General features: G+C 47.7%; 3 protein-coding genes across 4 annotated transcripts in view; 2 read left to right on the top strand and 1 right to left on the bottom strand.

The window, feature by feature from the left end:
- The window catches only part of LOC108162619, a 70,158-nt gene extending 66,361 nt beyond the window's left edge, over positions 1–3,797 (bottom strand). For both annotated transcript variants that reach the window (XM_017297440.2, XM_017297441.2), the window contains exon 1: positions 1,552–3,797. In XM_017297440.2, the coding sequence (XP_017152929.1) occupies positions 1,552–2,850 (1,299 nt within the window). In that variant the 5' untranslated portion in view covers positions 2,851–3,797. The remainder of the gene's footprint in view (positions 1–1,551) is intronic.
- LOC108162618 (dynein-1-beta heavy chain, flagellar inner arm I1 complex) overlaps positions 1–20,912 on the top strand; it is a 128,480-nt gene extending 107,568 nt beyond the window's left edge. The window contains exon 7 of the mRNA XM_033393903.1: positions 20,357–20,912. The gene's annotated coding sequence lies outside the window, so the exon portion shown is untranslated. The remainder of the gene's footprint in view (positions 1–20,356) is intronic.
- Positions 20,913–23,156: 2,244 nt separating this feature from the next.
- Positions 23,157–24,164, top strand: LOC108161310 (beta-1,3-galactosyltransferase 5-like). Its single transcript, XM_017295531.1, has one exon. It carries the CDS (start codon positions 23,157–23,159, stop codon positions 24,162–24,164), a length of 1,008 nt encoding a protein of 335 aa, XP_017151020.1.
- Positions 24,165–24,400: the final 236 nt, after the last annotated feature.

Raw genomic sequence — 24,400 nt, 5'->3', positions numbered from 1 at the left:
AATGGTTGGCCAATAAAAACAAACAGCCAGCACTAAAATCAACAACAGAGAGTTCTGGTTAGCTGCAATTTCCCGCCGGAACTAGTGGGTTCCGCTCCACTGGGGCTTCCCTCCCGCAGAACCAATATTATTTGCTTTGGGGCTAATTTAATTTGTCCTTTTTCGAGGTAATTACGCTGAGCAAAGGACAGACCTGACCTGAGGGTCGCAGCATCAAAGAAACGCATGAAAATGCAATTAAAATTGGACTTTCGCCGCAGAAAAAATAAATAATACGACACTGACAACAAACAACAGCTCAAAGCAGGAGCATGGAGTGGAAGGGAATCCAAAAAGTGCAAATCAAATGCAGCAAATTAATTGCTGTACCCTTTGTAGAGGGTACCCATGGCTATTCCGGGAAGGGAAGGATTATCCAGCAAAGCTTTGAAAACTGCAGATTTCTTTACATGGTAGACACCCAACTCAAAGATTGATTTCTACATTATCTAGCAGATCATTTGATGGGTCTTCAAGGGTATCAGCATATTCGCTACGTGCAGCTGGCCCTTGCTCTCTTGTTGTTGAACTTGTTGGTGTCGATTCGAAGCTTGTTGTATCTGTTGTTTTTAGCTCGTTCTGATATCGATGTAGTTGTTGTTGTTGTTGATGTTGCAGGTGTTGTTGTTGTAATTGTTGGTGTAACTGTTGTCTCTGCTGCTGTGCTGCTGCTTTCAATTAGCCAACCAGCAATGGAGAGTGGTGAACGGTGAACGGTGGACGGTGAATGGTCAACCAAAAAGTGCAAATGCGGCAAGCGCCAGCCGCTGTCCGGTGTCCCATCCCCCCCTCCAAGAACCCCCGCTGGTCGCCCGCCCCCAAACACACGCCCCTGGCCTTTTACGACACTGGGTAAATATTTGACAAGAACAGGGGGCAAAGCGAAATTGTTTGTAGTTGCTGTTTCGCATTGCCTGTAAATGGGGCATTGCTGTTGTTGTAAGCCAAAATGCAAACGGCATTAGCCATGGTCAGTGCGTTCTGTGCCAAAGCACTGGGAGAAATGTAAGGTAGGAGATTGGAATGACATTTTGGAAATAAATGCCCAGCAATGCCTCCATGTAATGGATTCCCCTTTACTACGAACCTCCAGAGTTCCACTCATTTCTCGCAGTGTTCTATTCTGTTTACTTATGGATTTACCGACTGAGTAATCACCAAAATCAAAATCAAAATCAAACTCGAAACCGAGACCACAACCAAATGCTCGCAGACCCCCCTCCGAAATCTGTTGGTCATTTGTGGCCACAGCTTTTTTGTTGCTGCTGTTGTTGTTGTTGTTGTTGTGGAAATCTCTGAATGAATCCCCTGGCTGCCACCGTACAGGCATGTCGCTTATCAGACAGAGGGGGCTGCCCTCGTGCCACACAGCCCCGCACAACAATGGAGCAATGTCAGTGATCAGGGAGAGCAACAACAAAAGCTAATGACATCATGGAATCTGTGGACGGAGATGAGACGCCGCCTTATCAGCGCACACAATGGGCGCAATGCCAGACCCCAACGACTCACCTCATTCTCAATGTTGTAAGAGGCTCCCCTTATGAGCGGGGTGTTGCGACTGGTCTCCCGCAGGGCCTGCAGCTCCTTCTGGTGCTTCTGCTGCTTGAGATGGTGCTCGTGCTCGATTTTGTTCCACTGCTCGTTGGAGAAGCTCTCCTCGGAGTCGGAGTCTGCGTCGGTGTCGGTGTCGGTGTCGTCGGAGGAGTCCTCCTCGTCCACCTCCTGGAGATTGGCGTCGATTAGCTGCAGCTTTGGCTTCAGTGTGGGCTTCTCCGTGGTCTTCTCTGTGGGTCTCTCTGTCGTGTGCGGCTTCCTGACTACCACCAGAGCACGGTCCCTATGGGTCTTCTGCTTGTCCTGCTCCAGGTTCTGCTCCTTCTCCTTGTCCCTCTTGAATAGCCAGTCGAAGATGTTCCTCTTGGCCGCAGCCTTGTCATGTGAATTACCCACACTGGGATGCTTGTTCCTGCTGGAGTTCATGTCCGATTCGTCGGACTGGTCGTAGGCATCGTACTCCTCCTCCTTCGACTCGATGTGCGGCAGCTTCTGACTGAAGAGCGAATAGCGCGGCATTTGTCGGGCCAACTCTTCGTCCACAGCATTGGAGCCGGAGTCCTCCTCGTACTCGTAGTCCTCATCATCGTCGTCGTCATCATCGTCATCGTCAGCGTCTTCGGAGGAGGTGTCCACCTCCTGCCGCCAGTTGGGTCCCCGCGTAGACCTGGGCTCAGCCCATGGCGGGTATATTCCATCGCGATCGAAGTAGCGACTGTGATTGCCCATCATCGAGTGGGGTGGATGCGGGGCCTCGGTGGTGACGACGGGTCTTGGAGTGGAGCTCATGGCCAGGCGGTGCTGCTGGTGACGCAGCGAGGGGAAGACTCTCTGCTCCCAGGTCACGTGGTGGCGGTTGTGATGACGCAAATGGTGCTGCTGCTGTCCCGTGGCCGCCGGCGGCAGCTGCTGATCGAATAGCTTCATGGCCGTGGCAGCTCCAGGTCCGACGCCCACAGACGGCGGCTTATGGTTCCCCTCGAGCTCCGCACGCAGATGCTGCTCGTGCCTCAGGTGGTGATGGTGCTGGTGGGCCGCCTCCAGCTGCTGGGCCTCCTGCAAGAGCTGCAGACGCTGCTGCTGATGGGGACTGCGGTTTCCCATCTGCGGAGCTGTTGTGGTGATCACCGTCGACGTTCCTTTGGCGTCCCCCCCGGCCCTGATGAGGGGTACCAGCACTAGCAGAATCACCACGAACTTGGGGCTCAGTGGTCCCCCACTGCCCCCACCGCCTCCTTGGGGAGGCATCGCCATTTCAAGTATTACTTTCGGCCTCTTAAATACCAGCTGAGAGATCCCCTGTTCTCTGCCTTTGTCTCACTTTTTTCGCACGCTCTTTTTGTCGAATTCTCTTTGTCGTTTGATCCTCTGTTTGTGTATATTTATTTTATTTTATATCTATTCATTTTTTAAAACATTTTCCTTTGTTTTGTGAGCTTATTGCTTATTGCTTATTGCGTTTTATGTTTTGACACTGGCCGACACTTGTTCTATGTGTATTTTCCTTTTTTCTGTTTATTTTCTCTACTTTTTATAAATGGAATTTTAATTGTTCGCGTTTATGGCACGCAGATTATTTTCCGACACTTATTTTCACTTTTTACAACAATTTGTCATCTGGAAAATTTTTCGAGGAAACGCAATTAATTTTCTTTCAATGGTTTCCCACTTTGGAATACTCTTAAATAATGCGATTTATTTTGTATTTTTATTGTACAGTTTTTCACTTTTACTTGAGACAAAAAATTTGTGTTCTTAGACACTTTTATGTTTTATATTCTCGTTCAATTTTGTTTTTTTACTTTTTGGGTAATTTTTAATTTTTGAGAACTTTTCTGTAGACTTTTATGCAAATCGCCTGCAAATCGGCTCAAAGAAAACGCGCGCGATTTTTGCCGCGATGCCAGCGGCAAGACAAACGCCCTCCTCGCACACACGCACGCACTCTCCACAGACGCACCGACACAGATATACACGGCTCCACTTGTACGCATATAAGTACTATATGTACTGCTATATCTCCACTGATATCTGGTTGTTTGTGCACGAATTTGTTTGTTTGGACTAAGTTTGCCAGATGGGGGACTGGCCTCACAGATGGGGCATGCAGCACGTACCACTTTGATTTCTGGTCTATGCAGATGGCGGGGCTGGCTCCACGAATAAAGACAAGACCCGACGACTTACAGATAACAAATGCGGCACGAGATCTCGCATGGATTCTGAATGGAGATGCGCCATGTTGAGATGCAATGTTGGCAGACACACGTTACACTGGCAACAAATGTTGCGATCCACAAAAGTGGCTGTAGCTAGGAGAAGGCTGGCCTCATGCTGCCAGCAGCACGAAGCTGGTTTGAACAGTGGAAAATTGATGGGAAAATCTATTAGCAGAATAGCCCGAACTAGGCCTAAAGCGATGCAAATTTAATTTAGTTTGGAAAGGTTAATGTTAGCAGGTCTCCCACGTAATCTGCCTGATTCTGGCTGAACCTCTTTAAACTGTAGTAATCATCGTCGGACGCCCATGCCTGCCCACATTTGCCTTTTACTTGAGAACTTCCTCTCGAGTTCCCGAGATTTGCGTTGGCTGCTGCTGCTGCCGCTGCTGCTGCTGGGCTCTTGTGTGTGGGCCGATGACCAGGCATTGCATTACATTGCTTAATAACCTGGAGATTGGGGCTTCTTCAGACGGTGCACACTTTTCCGTGTGTGACTTCCAGAGAATCCTGGGAATTTAATAACCTTGAACCCCGTCGAACAGTTTTCCAACTAATTGCCATTAAACGAATCGAGTAAAAAGGGTATCCGGCATGAGTCAGAGTTCTAGGGGCGGGGGGGAGGGGGGAGGAGGAAACACACATCTTAGCATGATCATAAAAAAAAGTCCCGTCCGACCCCTGACCTAAGCCTGATCAATGATAAAAGACGGGGAAAGGGGCTGATGAGGGGCTGATGAAGACTTGGAGTTTTATGATTCTTCTTTTCTGTGCTGGAAAATTGATTTTCTTTGGTAAGCGTGCAAATAGGATTTGTCAGGGCCTCCATAAAAAATAGTGTGTGCTTCCAACTAAATCAAAGATGCTAAGACGCCTGATTATAACGAATTACGGGCTGATAGATGGTCTGTACCTTGGTTCTTTAAAGGTTCTTCGGCCTCGTTCCCCCCCGAGAACTCTCTTTGTTTGAATTTGTTGAGCTCAAAGGCAAACAAGTTTCATTTTCTAGCGCTTAAAGATTGTTACACCACGGCTGGGTGTATCTGTGTCCGCAGTATCTTCTCTGGGGTGAGTAACGGTAGGTGATAAGCCACTACGCTCATAAAACTTATATTACGTGTTGAATTTAACGCTCAATTTTGAATGCTTACAAGGTAATGAGGCCTGACTGTCGGGGAGGAGGTATTTCTGGGAAATGTAGAAGAAGTTTGCAAAGAGAAAGGTAGATAATATGCATATAAAAAGATAGAAGAGAAGGAGGCAGGAAGCTATGAGGAAGGTCTTGCCTTCGTTTAACTTTAAAGCAAATTCCCTCCTCAATTAGATTATCCCCCGAACTTTATTTCTGTTTATATCCGAAATTCTATAAATATTCTCATGCAACACCTTAAACCCCAACCCCATTCCCCATCCCCAGCCATTGGCATGCATCGCTGCGTCAAGCCCCTAAGCCGAAACTAAACCCCCAACTAATTTGCAACATTTTCAACTTCTCAACAAGTTTTTGGGGGGAGGGGTGAAAGGGGGGATGACTTTCCCAAAACTGAATCCCAGCCAGAGAGCGAGAGGCAATTTAATAATCATGAAGCAATTTGCGCTGCACTTCAGAGAAGTCCAGCCCCCACCCCGCCCTTCTGGGCCGTTCTGGCACTCCTTCTGTTGCTCTTAGCCGGGCTAATGAAATCATTGCCAGTGCTCGATAAAGCGTTAAAAAATCATCAACTTGCTAATTAGGTTGACTAAAATGCTTCGGTGGCGACACAAACTTTGCGGTGCGGCAATGATGGGCTAAGGCATTAAACCCTCCCCACCCCCCCCCCCCTCTTTTTTTCCCAACCCCTACCACCCCCCTCCCTTGCGACAAACTTTTACAAGCCAGAAAGTTTTCCATGTTTTTTTTTTGCTGGCAGCCAAAGTTTCTCGAGCTGAGAAAAAGGATTAAAAATGTATCTGTTAAATGAATTTTAGCGACATCAAAAAGGTAAACTACAATTGAAACTACAATTAAATTAAATTTCATCAGAAAAACTTTTTATTGTTCTTTTTCCCTGCGACAAAATTAAAAATTGTAATTGCAATTTGCTGGGAAAGCGACGTCCATTGCCGCAGGGGCAGACAGTAATTAGCATTTCCTGATCGACCTAATCAATCAGAGGGGGGTGCGGGGGAAGTCGAATGGGGGGCGGGTCCGCAGGTTAAATGCCAATAAACTTCCAGGCAAAACAATAACAGAGCAGACAAGGCCAGAAAGAAGGAAGAAAATAAGCAATTGGGAAGCCGAAACACTCGATGCCCTCTAAGGTGGGTACTGTACTTCCTCTGGATGTGTAATAAATACAGGAAAAAATTAGGGTTTCGGTCCACTGGGTGTCGAGAGCCTGGTTCGAACAATATTACCCTGTTTCAGGGCATCAAAAGGCCAACAAAGTCAAGAGCGATAAACAAAGTGGAGCACAGCATTGGTGGGAGTGGGGGAGGGAGCTACGATTGGAATCGGGGGACGGGGGGAGAAGTGGGTGGGTGGGGCAACTCTTGGCTCAAATTGTTTTCCACGTAGCTGTAGCTGTGGCTCTGGCTGTGGCTGTGGCTGTGTTCGTTGCTGTTGTTGCTGTGATTGTAATGGATGAATTTATTTTGGCTTAGCTGTTGGCCAATCTGTAGAGCAGACACAGAGAACGATTCGGCAGAGCAGAACATGAAGTTGGTTGTTTTTTTTTGGAGGGCGTTGTGCTTGGGGGCGTGTCTCTAGCAATTTTCAAGTTGATATCTTTACCAAGCACCAGCACCAGCCTCGAGAGTACATGTGCAGGAATGCAGGAGAGCTCAGAGCTCAGAGCTCAGAGACGAGCAGTGGGTGCGGCAGTCATCAGCAAACAGACTAAGTAACCAAAGACTAGGAAAGCAACTGCGAAAGGGAGAGAGTACTAGAGAGAGAGGGGGGTGGAAGAAGGCCAAAAACTAGTTGTGTTCAAACGGAATTCGGAAGGAGACGCTCTGTCATCCCCTACTGCGATAATGGTAGTATCAATGGGCAGAAGGGGCATTAACGGTTATGCATGTGTCTAGATAGGTTGCACATTCAAAACTTTAATCGATTGGCCATCAATTTAGAGCTGCTTCTTGTGTTTATGCCAATTTATACAGTTTTCAAGTATATCCAATGGCAATTTATATCGAGACCCTTCTGACATCGCAATGTAAATGCACTTCTGCTTCGCCGCTCCCCTTCCTCTCCCCTTCTTATCTCCTTTTGCAGATACTTTCAGTTGTCTATCACTCTCCTGCCTCCCTAGCCCTTCACCTGGCACACTTTGTAGCCACTTTTATGACAAATATAACCCCAAAACGAAACGAAACGAAACGAAACGAGAGGCAGAGGCAGAGTGCACAATGTTGCCAGCGTCATACGAGCACGTAAACTCAACTGCCACGCCCACTTTACACCCACCCACGCAAGAGACAAGAGACAAGAGATATCCTGATATATACTAGTACTTGTACTCGTATATATATATATATGGTATTCCTAGGGCCAGAGACAAATGCCTTTGCCATTGAAGACGAGTTGCCATCATCGGTGTCTCTTTTCCCTCGTTAAATCTGTGAAAAAATATGTCTGGCTTTCCGTTATACAGGGAGTTATCTGTAGGGTTACAATTTCCTTTCCTTTTTTTACAGCACTCCTCTCGTTGTTGTTGTTGTTGGTGTTGCTGTTGGCTTGTTAACAACACCAGGAGGCAGACACTTCCTTGGGCTTCCGCTGCTCCTTCATTGCTGGGTCCCACGCTTCCTCTCCTGGTAGATACATACATACATACACATGTACGTGTTTCTCTGGCCATTGTCTCAGCCATCCTAGCCTGCTCCTCTGCTCTGCTTAACCTCTTTCCCTTCGTGGGGTTCTATTACCAGGCTTTTTTCTGTGTTTTTCTCTTGTTTTCTGGGCCATAGGCCCCCTTTGTTTTGCCAGAAAAGAAGGCGCCGCTTTGTGTCTCTAGAATGGTTTCTTCTCCTCTCTCCTCTCTTTTTCCCCGCTTAAGTTGGAATGTTTAACGCTTGTGGTGGGGACAGAGGCAGAGAGAATAGTGCTCTATTACAATATGCTGCCATTGATGGCGGAGATGGAGATGCAATCGAGGAAGGTGCTCGGCTCCTCCTCCTGCCGGACGGAAGTTCTGGCCACACAGCAAACAACTTTGTTCCCAGATGGCAAGTCGTCTCCAAGGGGCATGGGAAGCCGTCAGTCAAACCATTTAAATGTTATCAGTGGAGTGCTCGCGATGACTCACAAGTGAGTGAGCCATAAGTACTCACTGACACTCATCCACAGGCCACATCCTGGGGCAACTTGAGCCGGACATTTTTATGGCAAAAGGGTTACAGTCCATCAAGCCTTTAAAATAAATTCGAGAAAGCACTTCTTTAAAGATGGATGTGGAGTTGCTTACAGTTGCTTCCCTTAAAAAACGCCAATCTTCAGTAAAATTTAACTCAAGCATTTCCGTCGAATAACACCCAGAAGTTCAACATTTGAACCATTAAAAGACGCACTGAGAGCGCCTACAAAGGCCTGTGGAAGCTCTCCATCTAAAAGCCATCATAAATGGCAACAGAATTTCGCTCAAGTCCGACTTTGTCGCTGGGCCCCGAAGAAAAGTTTTAAGCCGAAAACTTTCGGAGGAAAAACTGAGCCTTAAAGAAAATATGCTGAAATATTCCCATGGAAACTTTGAAGTTGCGCCCGCTCCACTTTTGCGCCTGGACACACTTGTTGCCCCAGCAACGTAGTCGAAGGGGGGGTGGGGGGGTTCGGGGAGGCGGGTTTGAGTGGAGGCCGAGTCACGTAGGTGGCAACAAATAACCGCCGGCTATAAACGACCCGAAAAAGAATATAAATATAATAAAAACTAAAGGAATCGCTCAAATGGGCACAGAGAGCCCCTCCTCGCAGGGCACGGCATCCAGTGAAGTGGAGCTTGCGGGGGCTGAGGAGGTCGAGGAGGCAGTTCTCTCGCATATTCGTGCTGGTATCTTGAAGGAATATTAAAACAGTCGCAGAAACTGTGGAGCCCAAAAAGCCGACTGGCCAACAGTGGGCTCTTGGCCAGGTCGTCTCAGCTGTGCCATAGCTCAAGGTCAGAATGTATACACTCAATGGAGGAATGGAGGATGTTGGATGGCATCGGGGCCTGGGCTTGTTTCAGTTCTCCTTTTGGGGGCCCCACTTTTAGCCTCTTGTTTGTGCATGCAAATAAATATACAATTTTTATGAATGAACACGTATGATGAAAGAGCAACGCGCCCATGGACCCACGGCAGAGACTCCTACAATGGGAGTGCGAGTCCCAAAAACAAGCCCGAACTGATTGGAAGAACATTATGCTTTCTTAAAGAGATGGAAGAGTCAAGGGTAATGGGGGATTGTGCAGCTGAAGCACATAGAAGAACGATGATTTCTATAATCGATCGATCTATATTTATTAAAAATATTTAATATATTTCCCATCTCCATAATCCAATTTTAAGGTGTCAATGTCTTCGGCCTGCCCACAGTGCGTGGCGTGTCGTGGCATGGCATGGCATGGCATGGCCCTTTTCGACACACACACACACACACACACCTTCGTTCAGTGCAACCTGCCGTCCCTTCCTGCCACAACCCACTTCCTCCCTGGAGGCCACCTCAGGACTGACATGGTTTCGCTTAACCAGGCCAAAACAGAAAATCTGTTAAAGGTAGCGCACAGACAGCCGAACTGAAAGCAAGCCAAACGAAGCCGAACGGAACGGAGCCCAAGTCCAGACCGACAAGAGAGAAGCGGTGGGCAGAGGGGCATAGTGGCAGAGGGGCAGACTAGGCTTCCAGCAAATACTTACCCAAGTTGGCATGTTCCCTCTGTGCGGGAGCTGTGCTCGCGTTTTGCCAGTAAAATGTTTCTATTTTTATCACCATTACGAGATGGAAAATACATACCGCCAGGCCCCGAGTACCAGTCCGAGCCGGCAGTCCCAGATCCAGTGCCCAAACCAAACTCTTTCTTCATCCTCCCCAACCTCGGTGTCCGTCTCCGTCTCCAGCTCCGTCTCCTTCTCCGTGTTCGCTGCATTTGCATGTGAAACAAGCAGATAAATTCAGACATGCAAACGCCATAAATTTTTGTGAGGCAAGAAGCAGCAGTGGCAGTGGCAGTGGCAGTTGCAGTAACACAGTAGCAGCGGCAGTGGCAGTAACAGCAACACACTGATGGGGCATCCGAGGAGATGGAGAATCCGGGGGAGAATGCACCGCAGCAGCGGCGTCATTTAAAATCGAAAATTTCACATATTTTTGCATCAAATTTGCATGCAGCCAGAGGATACAGGACACAGGAAGCAGGAAGTAGGAAGAACAAGATGGTGGTGGCAAGATGCAGATACAGATACAGATATCCACGAGTACAGTACAGTGCATGCATCCGCATCCGCATCCGCATCCGCATCCGCATCCCTGCATGTCCGTGTCCGTGTCCACATTGCGATACAGCGGGAGATACATATAGAGCAAGGCATTATGTAGATGGGCATCCGCCTCCATTCCATCCCCATTCTTCATTCCTTAAAAATGTTGGCTTAAATTTTCGGTTGGAACTTTACAACTTTTTCCAGCAAAATTGAAAAAGTTTTCGTGGGACCACAAGAGGAGTTGCGGGAGGTAGGAGGTGGGAAAACGGTTCAACATGACAGCATATGGTTGAAGAAAGGGTGCCCCTGAGCAGCCCATGATGCCACCGATTAGACACGAGGCACGTTCCTCCTTCGGCCAGACAGACCGGACAGAAGACCGAAGAGACCGCCAGCGTGGACAAGATTTATGGCCTCCGATTGGGTTCCAGTTATTAGAGTCCGAGGTAGCACTGAGACCATCCCAATCGAATGCAGTTGCATAAATCAAATTCATTTGCCGACTGTTTTCACTCGGACCGGGGACCGGGACCCGGACAGGCGGTAGGCGGTAGGCGGTAGGCGGCAGGCGGCAGTCGGCGAAATTCGAGTTTCGAGAGTGCTCAAGAGCCTTGGCAAATGGAGCAGTCAAGTGATTAGCAATCATCGTCCAACAGGTAGAGACACGCCATTGATTGAAATGTCCAACTGTCAGACGTCAGAAAGGCGGTTTTCCTTAGCTTTGCCCCCCTCCCACTAGCCCGTTCTATTAGCCACAAGACACAATTGACAGATTCAAGAGGTTTTCCTGGTAGATGGTTGATGACTGCTGGTTGTGGGCAGGTTTTGGAATGCCACTCACGCAGTCGGATGCTCCGGCCAAGCAGTTGACAAACAGCAGAGGCAGGAATAGATTCTGGTCCAGAAGTTGTTCAAATTTCCTTTTCAATTGGTTGAAGATTTCAAATATTAGTGGGGAATACCGCTTGAAAATGCAACACTTTTGAAAGTTTCCCCTGCGGACATTCCATCGCTCTGAACCACTTTCATTAAGAAATTAAACCATTTATCATAGGCAGACATGACGAGGCCACATCGCAGGTCAGTTACCACAATTCCATGATGTGCCAGCCATCTGACTCATCCAACAGAGAGCAGAGAGCGGAAAACGGAGAACAGAAAACCAAGAAGAACCAAGCTAGAGGCAAAGAGGCCCCAAAGAGGTAAAGCCCCTCAAAGACGTTCGCTCACCGACTAGAACTCCATTAGCAGCCATTAGAACAGAGTTTTGTGTTACAAGTCGAGGGCTAAAAGCATTTCAATTCCGAATGCAAAAGGGAGAGGGATGAAGGGAGAGGGGAAAGGGGAAAGGGGAAAGGGGAGAGAGACCTGCCAGAGCCTGCCTCAATGGCATCAGAGCCGATTCAAATCAAGGGAAATGCAAATGAAAAGTAAAATGTAAAATGGGAATTGGAAAATGGAAAACACACAAGAGAAAAGGAAAAGAAAAATGCGATTGAGATTCTCCCACAGGCGGGAGGCCGTGGCCTATCGAAATCGCAAGGCATTTGAATAATTGAAGTGTTGAGAATATCAGAAATGCCCCGCCCCCCTGCCCCTCCCCACAAACAGTTACCAAGATACAATTCGAGATACTCAACAAGTACTCGTCCTTTCTTTTGTTTGGCAAATTGCCAATTGTCGATGGCTTTGACATTGCCAGCCCTTGAAGAGCGTGACAAATTGTTTAGAGACAAGCGAAACGGAACGAGACCGCAACGAGGGGCAGGAAACTGGGGCAGGAGTCATAAATTCCTGGGCCGAAGGAATTTATCTGGCTTAGCCCGGCCAATTGATTCCATCCCGTCCCGTCCCGTCCCGTCCCCTCGGAAGCCCGTGAGAAACAAATCCAATTGACCAACAAAAAGTGAGCTCACAAATAAGAATTCCGAGTGGAAATTGAATCAAAGTTTCCTCCCAAAACCCAGAACCGAACCCGAACTTGCGCAAGTCGCGTAGCAGGCGTGCCGTAAAAAGTTTCGGCGACGGCACTTGCCACAGCAGATTTTCACAGAGTTTTCAGCACGGGGAACGGGGCACGGACACGGGCACGGGCACAGGCACGGGCCCTAACAAGGAAAATAAACAAGATGCTGCTGCAAAACAAACAACCAGCCCAAAGATGCAACAGCATCGGCAGAGACCCATCATCGAAAGGCCGCTGCAGAGGCAGAGGCAGAGGCAGAGCCAGAAGATACTTTCGATTGCGCTTCCTCATTGCCCGGCACTTCCACTTGTTGTTTGGTTATCTTGTCCGAAGGTAGCTTTAAATATGTACTGCCAAAAATTAGGTGAGAATTTTGTTAAACTTTGTTTTCTATCCGTCAGCTGCATCCTAGGAGCTGTGCGAACTGTCGCACATCATTTTCGAGTGTAGCACTTGTACTCTGAGGTGGGTTTTCTGAAGTGGAAGAGGGAATACCCTTCGGAGATTAGATGTAAGACTTTGAAAAGGTTAGCTTCTAAGGTATTTCGGATTACCATTCCCACTACATCTGCCCTTCCTGTGGAGGGTGTTCTTCTCTCTCTCTTAACAGGCCCATCAATCAACTCTGATCAAGACAGTTTCCTTGGCTAAGAAACCACTTCTTCGTTGAAAGCTACACCAATTCGAGTTATAGATATGCAGAGTGCACCTACTTACAAGTAGCCCATGTCAAATTTGAGAAGGATTCATCAGCTCTCAAATCAGGGCCCCGGGTTATCCTATGAATCCCAAGACAAACTTCGCCATGTATTAACGATACCCCAAGCGCACATACTCCTACAACTCCACTCAGAGTATTCTTATGGCACATAAAAGAAAATCCGAAGCTAATAAATCAAGCAAATATTTGGGTCACGCTTCCGTGGCTACTATGCCACAAGTCTCTACAGAGTGGATGAGAGGAGCCGGGGAGGTGCAAATGGACATCGCCAGTGTCTAGTTAAAAGAAAAATATTTGCTTGAAAATTGCCTGTAAATATTTGAGATGCCAGGAATGGAACGGGGACGGGTAGGGGACGGGATCGGGGACCCGAGAGCAATGGGACTCCAAATCTCTCTTTTTTTGGTTTTTTTGGTTGATTTATGCGCGGTCAGCCACACTTGACCCAAACATGGAGGCGGCCCGGAGACACAGTCGTGGCTTCTGGCCAGACAACGAATATATTCCACATGCGTGCAGATGTATTTATCTGAGCCATAATTCAATGAATGTGTCAATAAGGCAAAAAGCCGCCTGAATCAACTTTAACTCAATCAATTCCGGCAGCATAATAATAAACAATTTCCCCAGAGAAACAATAGTTCTCCCCTCTGCAGAGCTCTGTGGGGATTACGTGACCGAGCTGATAGTTTCCTTGTGGCTTCAAGTACCGTCCCATGCCGTGTACCGTACCGTGTGTGTAGTGTGGAAGTGGAGGTCGGCGCGTTAGGAGACTTTAAGACGGCGCTTAAAGTCGCTGAATGTCAACTTGTGTGATGGGGAAATGGCAAAGTGCAAGCGCACATGCACATGGACACTTTTCCTGCTGGCCATTTGTCGAAATGAGCTGCCAGGATTGCGGGCAGGGTCATGACACATGGCGGCCAGGCAGTAGCAGGACGAGGCCCGAGACCAAGACCCAGCGGACAGACAGCTGTGAAATGCATTTGGACAAGTCCAAGCTCAACACTAAATTCAAAGGAAAAACCGGAAAGAAGGGCTGACTTGTTGAATACCCTTTGCCTTAGACGATGAGTTATTATCCATCTTCAAGCAGTAAATCATGCAATGGGATCTACCTATAGAGAAAACGTAGAGGGACCTGCCAGACTGTGACTCTTGTAGGCATAGACCAGTGGAAGATCCTCTTTAATGTCGCCTTTTCGCCCTTCAAGAGTATCCAAAAAGAGCGCAAACCAAAGGGCCAGCAAAACTTACACGGAGGAGTGGCAGGAGAAGGAGGGGGCGGTGGAGGGGGAGGGGGAATGGTAGAATCTTCTGCCCTGCAATGCCATAAAAGTAAATGGAACATGTACAAGTGTCCTTATACGTATGTCCGGCGGTGTGCGAGTGCTGTGCTGCGTGTGTGGCAGTGCGAGTGAGTATCTGTGTGCAATTGCCAACAACTGCAGCAAACTGTCAGCTGCTAACTTTAAAAGCTAAAAATGTTTATAGAAAACTCGTTACACAAATCGAATAGAAATTCTCGTCTTGCCCCAGCAGCCGGCAACCTCATTTGACACGGCCCCAAAAGGGCAAAGGCATCGAGCGAGTCGGCTAGAGGAGTGCAGAGTGCAGAGTGCTGGGTAGGGCTATGTATGACCCTGGCAGCCCTGGCAATAGCCACGGAAAAAACTCACTAATTTCCGATCGTAAAAACTTCAATTGCTGTTCCCTCAATGGAGGTGTAATTTCTGGAAGCCAATGACTGCATTGGGGCCAATGGTAAGGGCCAGTGCGGCGGCGTGTTTGACGGCAATTCTGATGATGGAGTTGCCACATTGAGAGGAAGTTGCAGTGCTCGTTCGCGGTGCCACCTGTAATTGCTTAACTTTTATTTGGAAACAGGCTACTTGTGGAATGGAATGTGTTCTATTTCTCGTGGAATGAAATGCCTAAAGCAAATGTTGCTTCAGCCTATCACGCTCCTCTTCTTTGTCCCACCCAGCCGTTACTCTTTTGCTTTTGTAATCCTCCCCCTCATAATCCCCATGACTTAGCTCCAATCATCTGCGATTTTCTCGTCTTTAGCTTGACCCAGTGCCGTCGCTGCGATGTTGACGCCGTTCGGGCAAATATTTGCCACAATCTGCAAACAAATTAAAATGGAAGGAATTTCCGGGACAGAACTTCGACAGACTCCCGCCTTTCATCCATTTGTCTAGCAATTAAAAAAGTATAAAACCAGCAAATTAAATGCGCCAACTGTTGGACCAAGTTTCCCTTATATTTTTTCCAAATTCTATTCTCAGTGGCGCGCTTTTTTCGCCAGCTTCCAGCTTCAGCTGCTGCTCGGCAAACTTTTTGCTCTGTCCGTGTCGGTGTCCGTGTCCGTGTCCGGGCCAAAACAAACCAACAGGCGCCGCGTCGCCGCACTTAATTAAATTAGAAGAGGCGCCGCCCCGCCCCGCCTCTCCCCCCTCCCCCACCCCAGCACAGTGGCACCGAAACGATGTGAAAAGTCAGGAATGAAAAGCGCCCGAACAGACGGCGACATTCGCAGCAAATCAACAAAACTAAGCCAAAAGTTTTTTGGCAGTGGAAGAGGGCAGTGTGCCCCAGTCCTCAGCTCTCAGTTCCCAGTCCCCAGTCTGAGGAGACATCTGCCTTTGGTGGTCGTGTAAGGCGCGGGGGCGTGTCGTGGCTCCTCCCAGAGCTCACTGTGCCGTAAAATGGCCGACAACTTTCGTCTGCCAAACGGAATTTAGTTTGTGATTCTTTCTTGATGTACCCTTTGAAAAGGAAGGGTATTACGATTATGGCTCGATCTTTGAAACGCCAAACTGTAAAGAGTACATCAGCATGTCTCTGGGCAAAGTCCAGTAAAAGCAGAACAAAATCGGACAACCATATCCCAGGGGTTCCATAGAAACTCCCACAACAACGACAGACCTCCCAAGGGTATCCGCAGCTTCGGCCACCAAAACTATTGCCCTCTTCCGCTTCCCTTTTTTTCGGCAGTGCCATGACAGGAGTCAAAGAAAAGCACCGAGCACTGGCTGAGGGGCGTGGCACATCCGACAAAGTTTATCAACTTAATTAGAGGCTTGATTACGTTGACTCTCGTCCATCGTCCAACGTCCGTGGGCATTAAAATTAAACGCGATGAGAATGACTAAAGTGGCTGGAGGATAGATGGTGATGGTGATGGAGATGGAGATGGAAATGGAGGCCACTCCCCGGATGGCGGCGACTGATTCCGGATACGGTGCCAGCACTTTGACACTTTAAAGCCGCAGCCAGACGGCGGTGTTCTTATCGCTGGCACGTCGACCACCTACACTGATCCTGCCCCCTGCCCTAGCCCCAACCTGCCTGCTACCCCACATCCCCCCCTTTAGACAGTCTGTTATCAGCTTATGGCTCCCATTTGGTTAGCAGCCCTTTAACTGCTTGCCATTTATCGTAGATTTGATTTATGGCGCAATTAAAAACTGCCCCAGATGAAGGGGAGGAGCGGTTCTTTGGTGGGATAAAAAGAGGGGACTGTGCTACATGTGGGATGCCACAGTTAAGGCGTGGCGGCCAGCAGTCTCACACGATTCTTGTGGGGCCCGCAATCGATGCAGAGCGGAGTGGAACGGAGCGGAGCCCAAATTTATGGCAACAAATTTATTGGCAAAAGTAGCGCGCGGAAAAAGGAGAGCACGAGAATTTAAATAGAATTTCCGCTTGCTTAAAAGTGACAAACGGGAGGAGCTGCCAAGAGACGAGTGAGAAGTGGTGGAGCGGAGAGCGGAGAGGAGCAGAGCGGATCCGAGACGGTAAACCCCGCTAAGCTGCAGCGCTAAAGTGAGATTGCAGTTTTTTCCCAGTCGAGCGGAATGAGGGGTGGCGAGGGGTGATTGAACAGAATGCAAAATGGAACATATGTCCTCGTATCTAGGGGTGGGATGGAATACTGGAATCATGGCAGAACTTGCAGAACTTTCTTAAATTTGAAGAACTATGGGCTCTATGGGTTGTCGAGTATCGAATATATCATTATATTGTCTCTTATGATGTTCTTTGACTAAAGATCTTGAATCGTAACTCAAATTCTGTGTATTTTCTGTACTTCTCCATTTTGGACACTCCACCACAGAAACCCCTAAGGCAACCCTCGCTGGCTGGCCGAGTGTCAACTTGCGTTTGGCTTTTGCTACGAATTCGACTCTCTGCTCTCGGCTCTCGGCTCTTGGCTCTCCGTCTGGCGTCTCCTGGTGTTTGCCTTTATCCGCCTTCAGCTGTTTGCCTGCACTTTGAGTTATGTATTGTCGGTCGCTTTGGCCTCCTTGGACTCGTGTCAAATATGTATACACACCCAGACAACACACAGATACACACGCACACATACATATATGAGATTATATACGGCTATGTAATGTGTGTATGCGCGTTGAAGGAGGCAAGGAGCAGAGCAGTGCAACATGTTGCCAGAAAACCATGAAATGTAAATAAATTTCTCATGCGGCCTGCCATGTCGTAAAACATGAGGTTAATGTGGTAAAACCCGGCTAGACACCATGGATGGAGTGCGATGGGATGGGATGGATGGGGGATGGAGGGGGGGAGCATGGTGCACGGGAGCAAGCAGTTCCACAGAGTGGGCAACATATTGTTGCCTAAGCAAACTATTAAGGACAGTAAGTGGCATTTAATGGGGTTTACTTGGGCCCGGAGACGGGAAATGCAATCGCATATTTCATTGCCGCATTTGGTTGCACACGCACGCACACACACAAAGGGGCTGCGGGGGGGACTAAGCAGAAGCTATATTTCTGGAAAACTTTGGTATGAATAAGTCTTGAGGGGAATACCAAAAGTATTTGCCCCTAAGCCGCCCGAAAGTATGCAGCATTTGTTGGGGATTATTGCGGTCATGTCAGAGATTTGCTCTCCTCTCTCTCTGTCACCTCCTGACCCCAGAAAGGCGCCCACCTAAGCCGGGTCACGCAGTTAATTATTATAAACTGACAAAACTGTTTTGTCCTGCTCCTGCCCGTACGCCTCCCAAAAAGGTAACCAATGCCGGACCAACTCTAAGTCGACACCCTGGCTCGGGCCCTGTCTATTTAATTAACACGAAAAAAAAATTGAGTTAAAGTTTTTTCCGAGTGGCAAGGAAGGGGGCAAAGGGCGAGTGGCAAATTAATTTGCGTGCCCTGTCGAGCCCCCTCTCACGCGCGCTCTCTGACGGACATAAACTTCTAATTGGCAGCACATTCCGCATACGCCGCGATGGCCCATGTAAAAAGTTTTCCCACCAGCGCCAGCGCCAGAGCCAGTGCCGGCCAGGAATGAGTGCTGATGAGGGGCCACCGCAGGGCCAGCGAGCGGCATCCTGTGAAAAGTTTCGACGTTTTGTGTGGGCAAAAGTTATAATAGATTTTTAGTTTCACTCATTTAGTTGAAATATTTTCGGGTCGGGGTCTCTGCATAGATAGAGGAGAGAGGAGAGAGGAGCGCGGAGAGTGGAAAGTGGAAAGTGGATGGGATAAACCATACAGCCTCCACTCTTGACCAGGAAAAACTAATCATTTGTAGTTATGGACAAAGTTGACTTTTTGCAAACAATGTTGGAGATTGAATTGAATTGTTTTTGGGGTTGCTTGATTATTTTGTTCGCAGAAAGTCAACCGCATTCGGGGTTTAAATGAGAGTTCTGTAAACTGTGTTTTTTAGTTGGGGCTGACATTAATGAGGAATGCTAAATGTTTTGCTGTGAGTTTTGCTAAATATTTTGTGTGAAATAGCTGTCCGAGTGAATAGTCATTTGACAGAGAGAACTCTGTGAGAACTCTGGGAAATTAAATCATATGTAGCTCTCGTATGTTATAGTCTTATACCCACCTATCTAGAGCTTGCTCTAGGGAATTCTAAAGTTAGGGATTCCCCACACAGTAGCAACAATTGTGGCAGGTCCCTCATAGCCCTCCTTCCGTTTTATCGTTTCGATCTTTCCCCTCCAAAATTTATGGCAAAACCCAATTATATTTATTTATGCATTCCCGAAACTAATCCGCCTGTTTAATGTGCTAAACTTCCCCCAGCAATCGCATATACCATTGTCACCAGAGCTCCGTCTCGTTCCCTCCCCAGTCCCCACTCCGTTGGAGCTCCGTTTGGGAAAACTTTCCCCTGGTTCTTGGGGCTTTTGCGCTGCTCCGCCTGTCCCAGAACTCTCCCCTGGGCGTCATGCTGTCTGTGCTTGTGGCTTCTATCTGCCAGTTTTATGGTCAACATGCTCGGCTGCTCTGCTCCTTGTCTGGCGGGGTTCATATATCTTTAATTTCTTATGCTCCTTGTTATGTCAGCACATAGCCATAGCATACTTTTCAGCGCACCAAACTTGAGTTGCTGTCATTAGCGGGAGAGATTCTTCAGACGGAGGAGTGGAGACGAAGGAGATGGAGATGCCGCCTTGGCTGTTGTTTGTGTGTCGACTGTTTTGTGGCTCATAACTGGGTCAACAATGGGAGGAAGAAGCGAGCTCTTTGAGGTCCCCCCCTCCCCTCGATGCTGCCTCTGTGTGCTTCCTTTGTGGTTATTCCGGTCGTCGGGGCCATCGCCCGTTTACAAGTCAAGTGCCGCGCATAACACCAAAAAATTGTGTAACGAAAACAATTTATTTTGCTGTAGAACTTGACGGCTACGGCTACCCTGCTGCTGTCATTGTCAGCCATCCAGATTTGACAGCGAGTCTGCCCCCGAATGGTTTCTGTGGGCTCCGCTCTCCCTCCTCCCAGAGGCGAAAGTTTCGTCCGTTTTGTTAGTTTTATTCGCACACTTTAACCTCTCGCCTCTGCTCTGCATGTCAGCATTCATCTCCGTTCATTTAGTCCAATTTGTTTTAATTTTCGACACGACAAAATGTGCTTTTTTCTGTTTTTGCTGGCATAATGTTTTGTCAGGTTCGCGGAGGCGCATCTGCGGAATCCCTTTGTGGCATTCAAATGCCAATTGACATTCATTTTAATCCTCGCTACTCACCTTTTAATGTGACGTGTTCATTTCAGCTCTCATTTGGCTCCCACTGGCTCCCACTGGCTCCCATAGGCTTCAATTAAATTTCACTCGCAAAAAATCAATGAATAAATTTGTAAATTACATTTCAATTTTCATAGCAATGCGTTTTGTGTTTTTGACACTTCGGCAGAAGCATTCTCCATCAATATTTGCATTTAATGCGTAAACTGAAAATCAAATATTTACGGCCGGATGCACTTTTGGGACTCTGATTGTGATTTTGATTGTCCTCGTGAGGCGGTGGGGGCTCCCAATTTGCATATTTTTCAAGTTAGCTTTAAGCCAAAACTTTAAAAAAGAAATTATGTTATAAATTGAACCAAAACTTTCCTAAAGTAGAAACCTAATGGCAAATGTATTTTGCAGCACCTGCTGAGAGCCACCCCACACCTCTCCGTTCCCCCTCCCCCAGGCCACCGCTCCACTGACCGAAACGTGACAATTTTAGCCAAGTGGCGAACGGAAGCCGAAAGCCGTATGCAAACATTGCAGTCAGTCACTTGGCCACATGTGAGAGCAGCTGCTCCGTCGAGTCGGTCGATTCAGTCGGTTCGATTTGCGGCGCTTACAGCGGCTAATGCAGCAGCTTAGCATTTGCATACAGATTTGGAGCCACGGGAAGTGTCGGGGAGGGGGCAAATCTGCCACAAATTGGAGCAAAAAGAGGAAATCAAATAAAGTCAAAGTGCAAGAGGAGGAGGAATCAAAAGTAATCCCCAGATGTCATCATCTCCGTCTTCGAGTTAGTAATCCGCAAAGAGAGAAATTATGCGCGCAATCAAAAGGCAAGCAAACCGTTAACAGAAAACTGCGGAAATTGGCCAATGAAGCAGTGCAAAAAACTTGCTTGGGGCGGCACTGAGTTGGCCGAAAACTGAAAGGGGCCGCGGCCAAATGCAAAAGATAAACCTAATGAAGATTGCCATTGCTGTTGGCCAATTGTTTCCACTGCAGCGGCGGAGATTAGCTTTGGCTTTTTTGTTTGTCTTAGCAATGGAAAGAATTAGCAGCAATTAAAGGAAATTTGCAACGAAATGCGATAAGTGCGGCCGATAAATGTGTTTGAAGTTTCGCTGCCTGAAAGGTGAACTCAAAGTCGAGCTGCTGGCCAATAGATGGCCGGCCTTTATGGTCCGGAAAACTGGCCACTGAAATGTGCACTCCCCTGGAAGAGTGAGCCATAAGTGGGTCAAAGTGGGATTCCTGATAAGTGGTCAAAGCAGCAATGAGATATCGGCTGAAAGAACTTCTTTTGAGAAACTACTTCCTTGTTGAACTTTCTGTTCCATTTGGCCTGGTCTGTGATTTCCTAATGCACTGCTGTATTCAAATATTTATTAGCTGGCCGAGGTAATGGTTCTTGAAACAATATTTCCACTCGAATGGTTTCCTTCATTAGAAGAAAATACCTTAAAAAGTCCACAAGAAACCCAATTACATAAATTACTATACGAAACGGCACTCGTATACCCTCGTGTAAACTGACAGCCCTAAATCAAAATGTAACCATCATTTAAATGCAAAAGAGACGTATGTACCCCAATCAAACTGCCATCTTTCCCCACGCCGAAACTGAAGCCATAAAGATGGACGTGCATCGTACGTACATCGCGTCTCAATATTTTGACATCTGCTGTCGAGACTGGGACGAGTACAGGCCATAATGAGATGCCCGAATGCTCCCCGCGCTTTGTTTTTGATAAATTGATAAGGTCTCTGATAGGCACAAATTACAGGCCGGCCGAACAACCTCTGGCTGGCCAATTAAATCCGTATGGGCCTAATCGAAATCAGAAAAATGTAAACTTGTTGTGCATCTTGTGAATGGGCATTGAGAAGCAGCAGCCACAGCAGCAGCCACAGCAGCAGCCACCGGAGCAATATTCAAGGCCGCAAAACTGGTTCTGTCCCATGCCAGCCATACCTGGGGCTTGCCTGGGGACGAGGGGACCTGAGGGGCAGGTAGGTCTCAGAGGCATCTGCATTTCGATGAGTCAGTTTATGGGTCGTTGTTGTTGTCGTGCGTCGCTCTCAATGGTCAAGGTCAATTCGCGTCTCACGATCTGACAAATTGAGTTAATTTAAATATTTGGAGTAAGGGAGGAGAAACCAAATTAGAATATATTTATGCGCTTCTTATGGCAATCGCCCACGTATCGATTCTCATGCCAAACTCTTGAAGTTTGAGGAAGTAGAGCATAGCTGACATATATGGATGATTGACCTTTGGTCGATGAGCAGGTGAGGGCCTCTAGGGTCACTTTAAAAGCGTTAGAAAAGCAATCTCCAATCGGGTAAGCGTATACCTATAAATAAATACAATATATAAGAGATATATTCTTGCCTATAAATTAAATATAATAAAAGCAATATAAATATTCTTTCTGCTAAATACATATTAAACCTTCTCCCAGCGATGCCATGTAGCACCTGGTAGATCCTTTGTCCTTCCGATTTATATTTAAATATATATTGCATACAAAATGTGTGTAAGCAGCAGTAATGGCCATAATATTGCACAAAAGCTTACGCATTGTGTGCAATCTTCATACATTGTTGCGATTGCCATCAATTAAATGAAAAGCCCCAGCAATTTGCATGGCCATGCAAATGATGTGCACTAGGCGGGGGAAAAACCCAGGGGGGGGGAAACGAACCAAACCGAACCGAACCAAACCAGAAGATGAAATGAAAAACTTTAGTTGCAACCGAAATTGACGTAACTTGCATTTAATTTGCAGGCGAAAGGCCACACTACTTTCTAAAAGCGAAATCGAAAGTTGTCATGATGTGATGAGGGAAATGACTCCTTGATATTTAAATATCGGTGCAGAAATCAACCAACAGACGAACCTTACTGCTGCTGCTGCTGTACATGGGCGATGCTCTTCCACAGATACTCGTATAATGGGGAATTTAAGATAAGAGGGGCTTGAACTCTACGAAATCACAGTCACCAATGGTAACCACCTCAATCTCTTCCAACCTACTTCCAAAGCATTCCTCTGTTCAGATAACAGCAATCATTAGCTGCTCTTATCAGCCAGGCAATTGATTGAGTACAGATCCCGTTGGACTGTGTGCGAAGTGTCTGTCAGTTCGGTATTGAAAAGAGTGGCGTGCAGACCGTGCCGGGACCTACAAAACACGAAAAGAGTGACGTAAAATGTCCAATCTGCGATCCTTAGTCACTCTTATTGTCTGGGTGACCCTTTGCCTAATGATCTACCTGATACCACCGAATCAGTCGCGTGAGGATGTGCCCCTATTAATGGAACAGAACTTTCCGAACGATGAAGAGCATTTGATTGACTTCGGGAACTTCGGCTACATAATAGAGCAGTCCCCCTGTGAGTCGGATACCAGGGGCCTGATAATAGTCCACACAGCTCCCAACAACCATGAGAAACGTTCGGTAATACGCGAGACCTGGGGCGGAGTCGTCCACAGTGCCAGCAGTGGGTCACCACCTCGGTTGATCTTTGCTCTGGGCAACATTCGGAATAGCTCCCTGGAGTCTGCGATTCTGGAAGAGCACTCTCAGCACGGGGATCTTTTGCAGGGCAATTTCATGGATACCTACAGCAACATTACCTACAAGCATTTGATGGCCCTTCAATGGTTCAACTACCACTGCAATCGTGCTCAGTTCCTGCTGAAAGTGGACGACGATATCTTTGTGAATACCCCGACACTTTTGGAGAACCTAAGAGACCCGAAACCGTCCAATAGCTCCAACAGACGGCTCCTAGACGGCCTCATACAGCAACGCAGCGGACTTCTGCTCTGCGCGAAGAGAGAAGGAGATCGTGTTGCTCGGTCGTATCGCTCCAAGTGGCGTGCGAGCTTCAAGGAGTACTCCGACTCTCGTTACCCCGACTTTTGTCCAGGCTTCACGGTCCTCTACAGTCCAGATGTGGCCAAGAAACTCTACGCAGAAGCCCAAAGGTCACCGTACTTCCGCCTGGATGATGTCCACATCACTGGCATACTGTCGAAGCGTCTGCACATCCCGATCAGCGATCTGAGTCCGTACGTCATGTATCGAGGGGAAATGGAAAGCGTACTGAAGGGGGAGGAAATACCCACCGAGCAAGTGGAATTTCTGGTTTCCTGGCATAACTTAAAGCCCTCACAGATGCGATCGCTCTGGTCATTGTTTGGAAACAACTAACTGAAGGACAAAGAACCTCTGAGGTTCCGCAATCTGGAGCCCCAGCTTCTGGGGCCTCAGCTCCAGCTCCAACTCCAATTCATTGCGAGTCAAGTGCGTTCAATTTCCTTGGGAAACATCTGGCTGAATGGATGGATGGCTGGCTGACTGGCTGACTGGATGACTGACTAGCTGGCCGACTCCTCATCAATATAAATCACAACAACAAAGGCCCTTGGCTAACTGGCTTTGGACAT

Source organism: Drosophila miranda, chromosome 4 (assembly GCF_003369915.1).
Source record: "Drosophila miranda strain MSH22 chromosome 4, D.miranda_PacBio2.1, whole genome shotgun sequence".
Classification (NCBI taxonomy): Eukaryota; Metazoa; Arthropoda; class Insecta; order Diptera; family Drosophilidae; genus Drosophila; species Drosophila miranda.
This window is presented reverse-complemented; position numbering and strand designations above follow the sequence as displayed.

What these genes read in the sequence shown, in the direction of transcription:
- LOC108161310 (XM_017295531.1), top strand. Translation starts at nt 23,157, where the DNA reads ATGTCCAATCTGCGATCCTTAGTCACTCTTATTGTCTGGGTGACCCTT.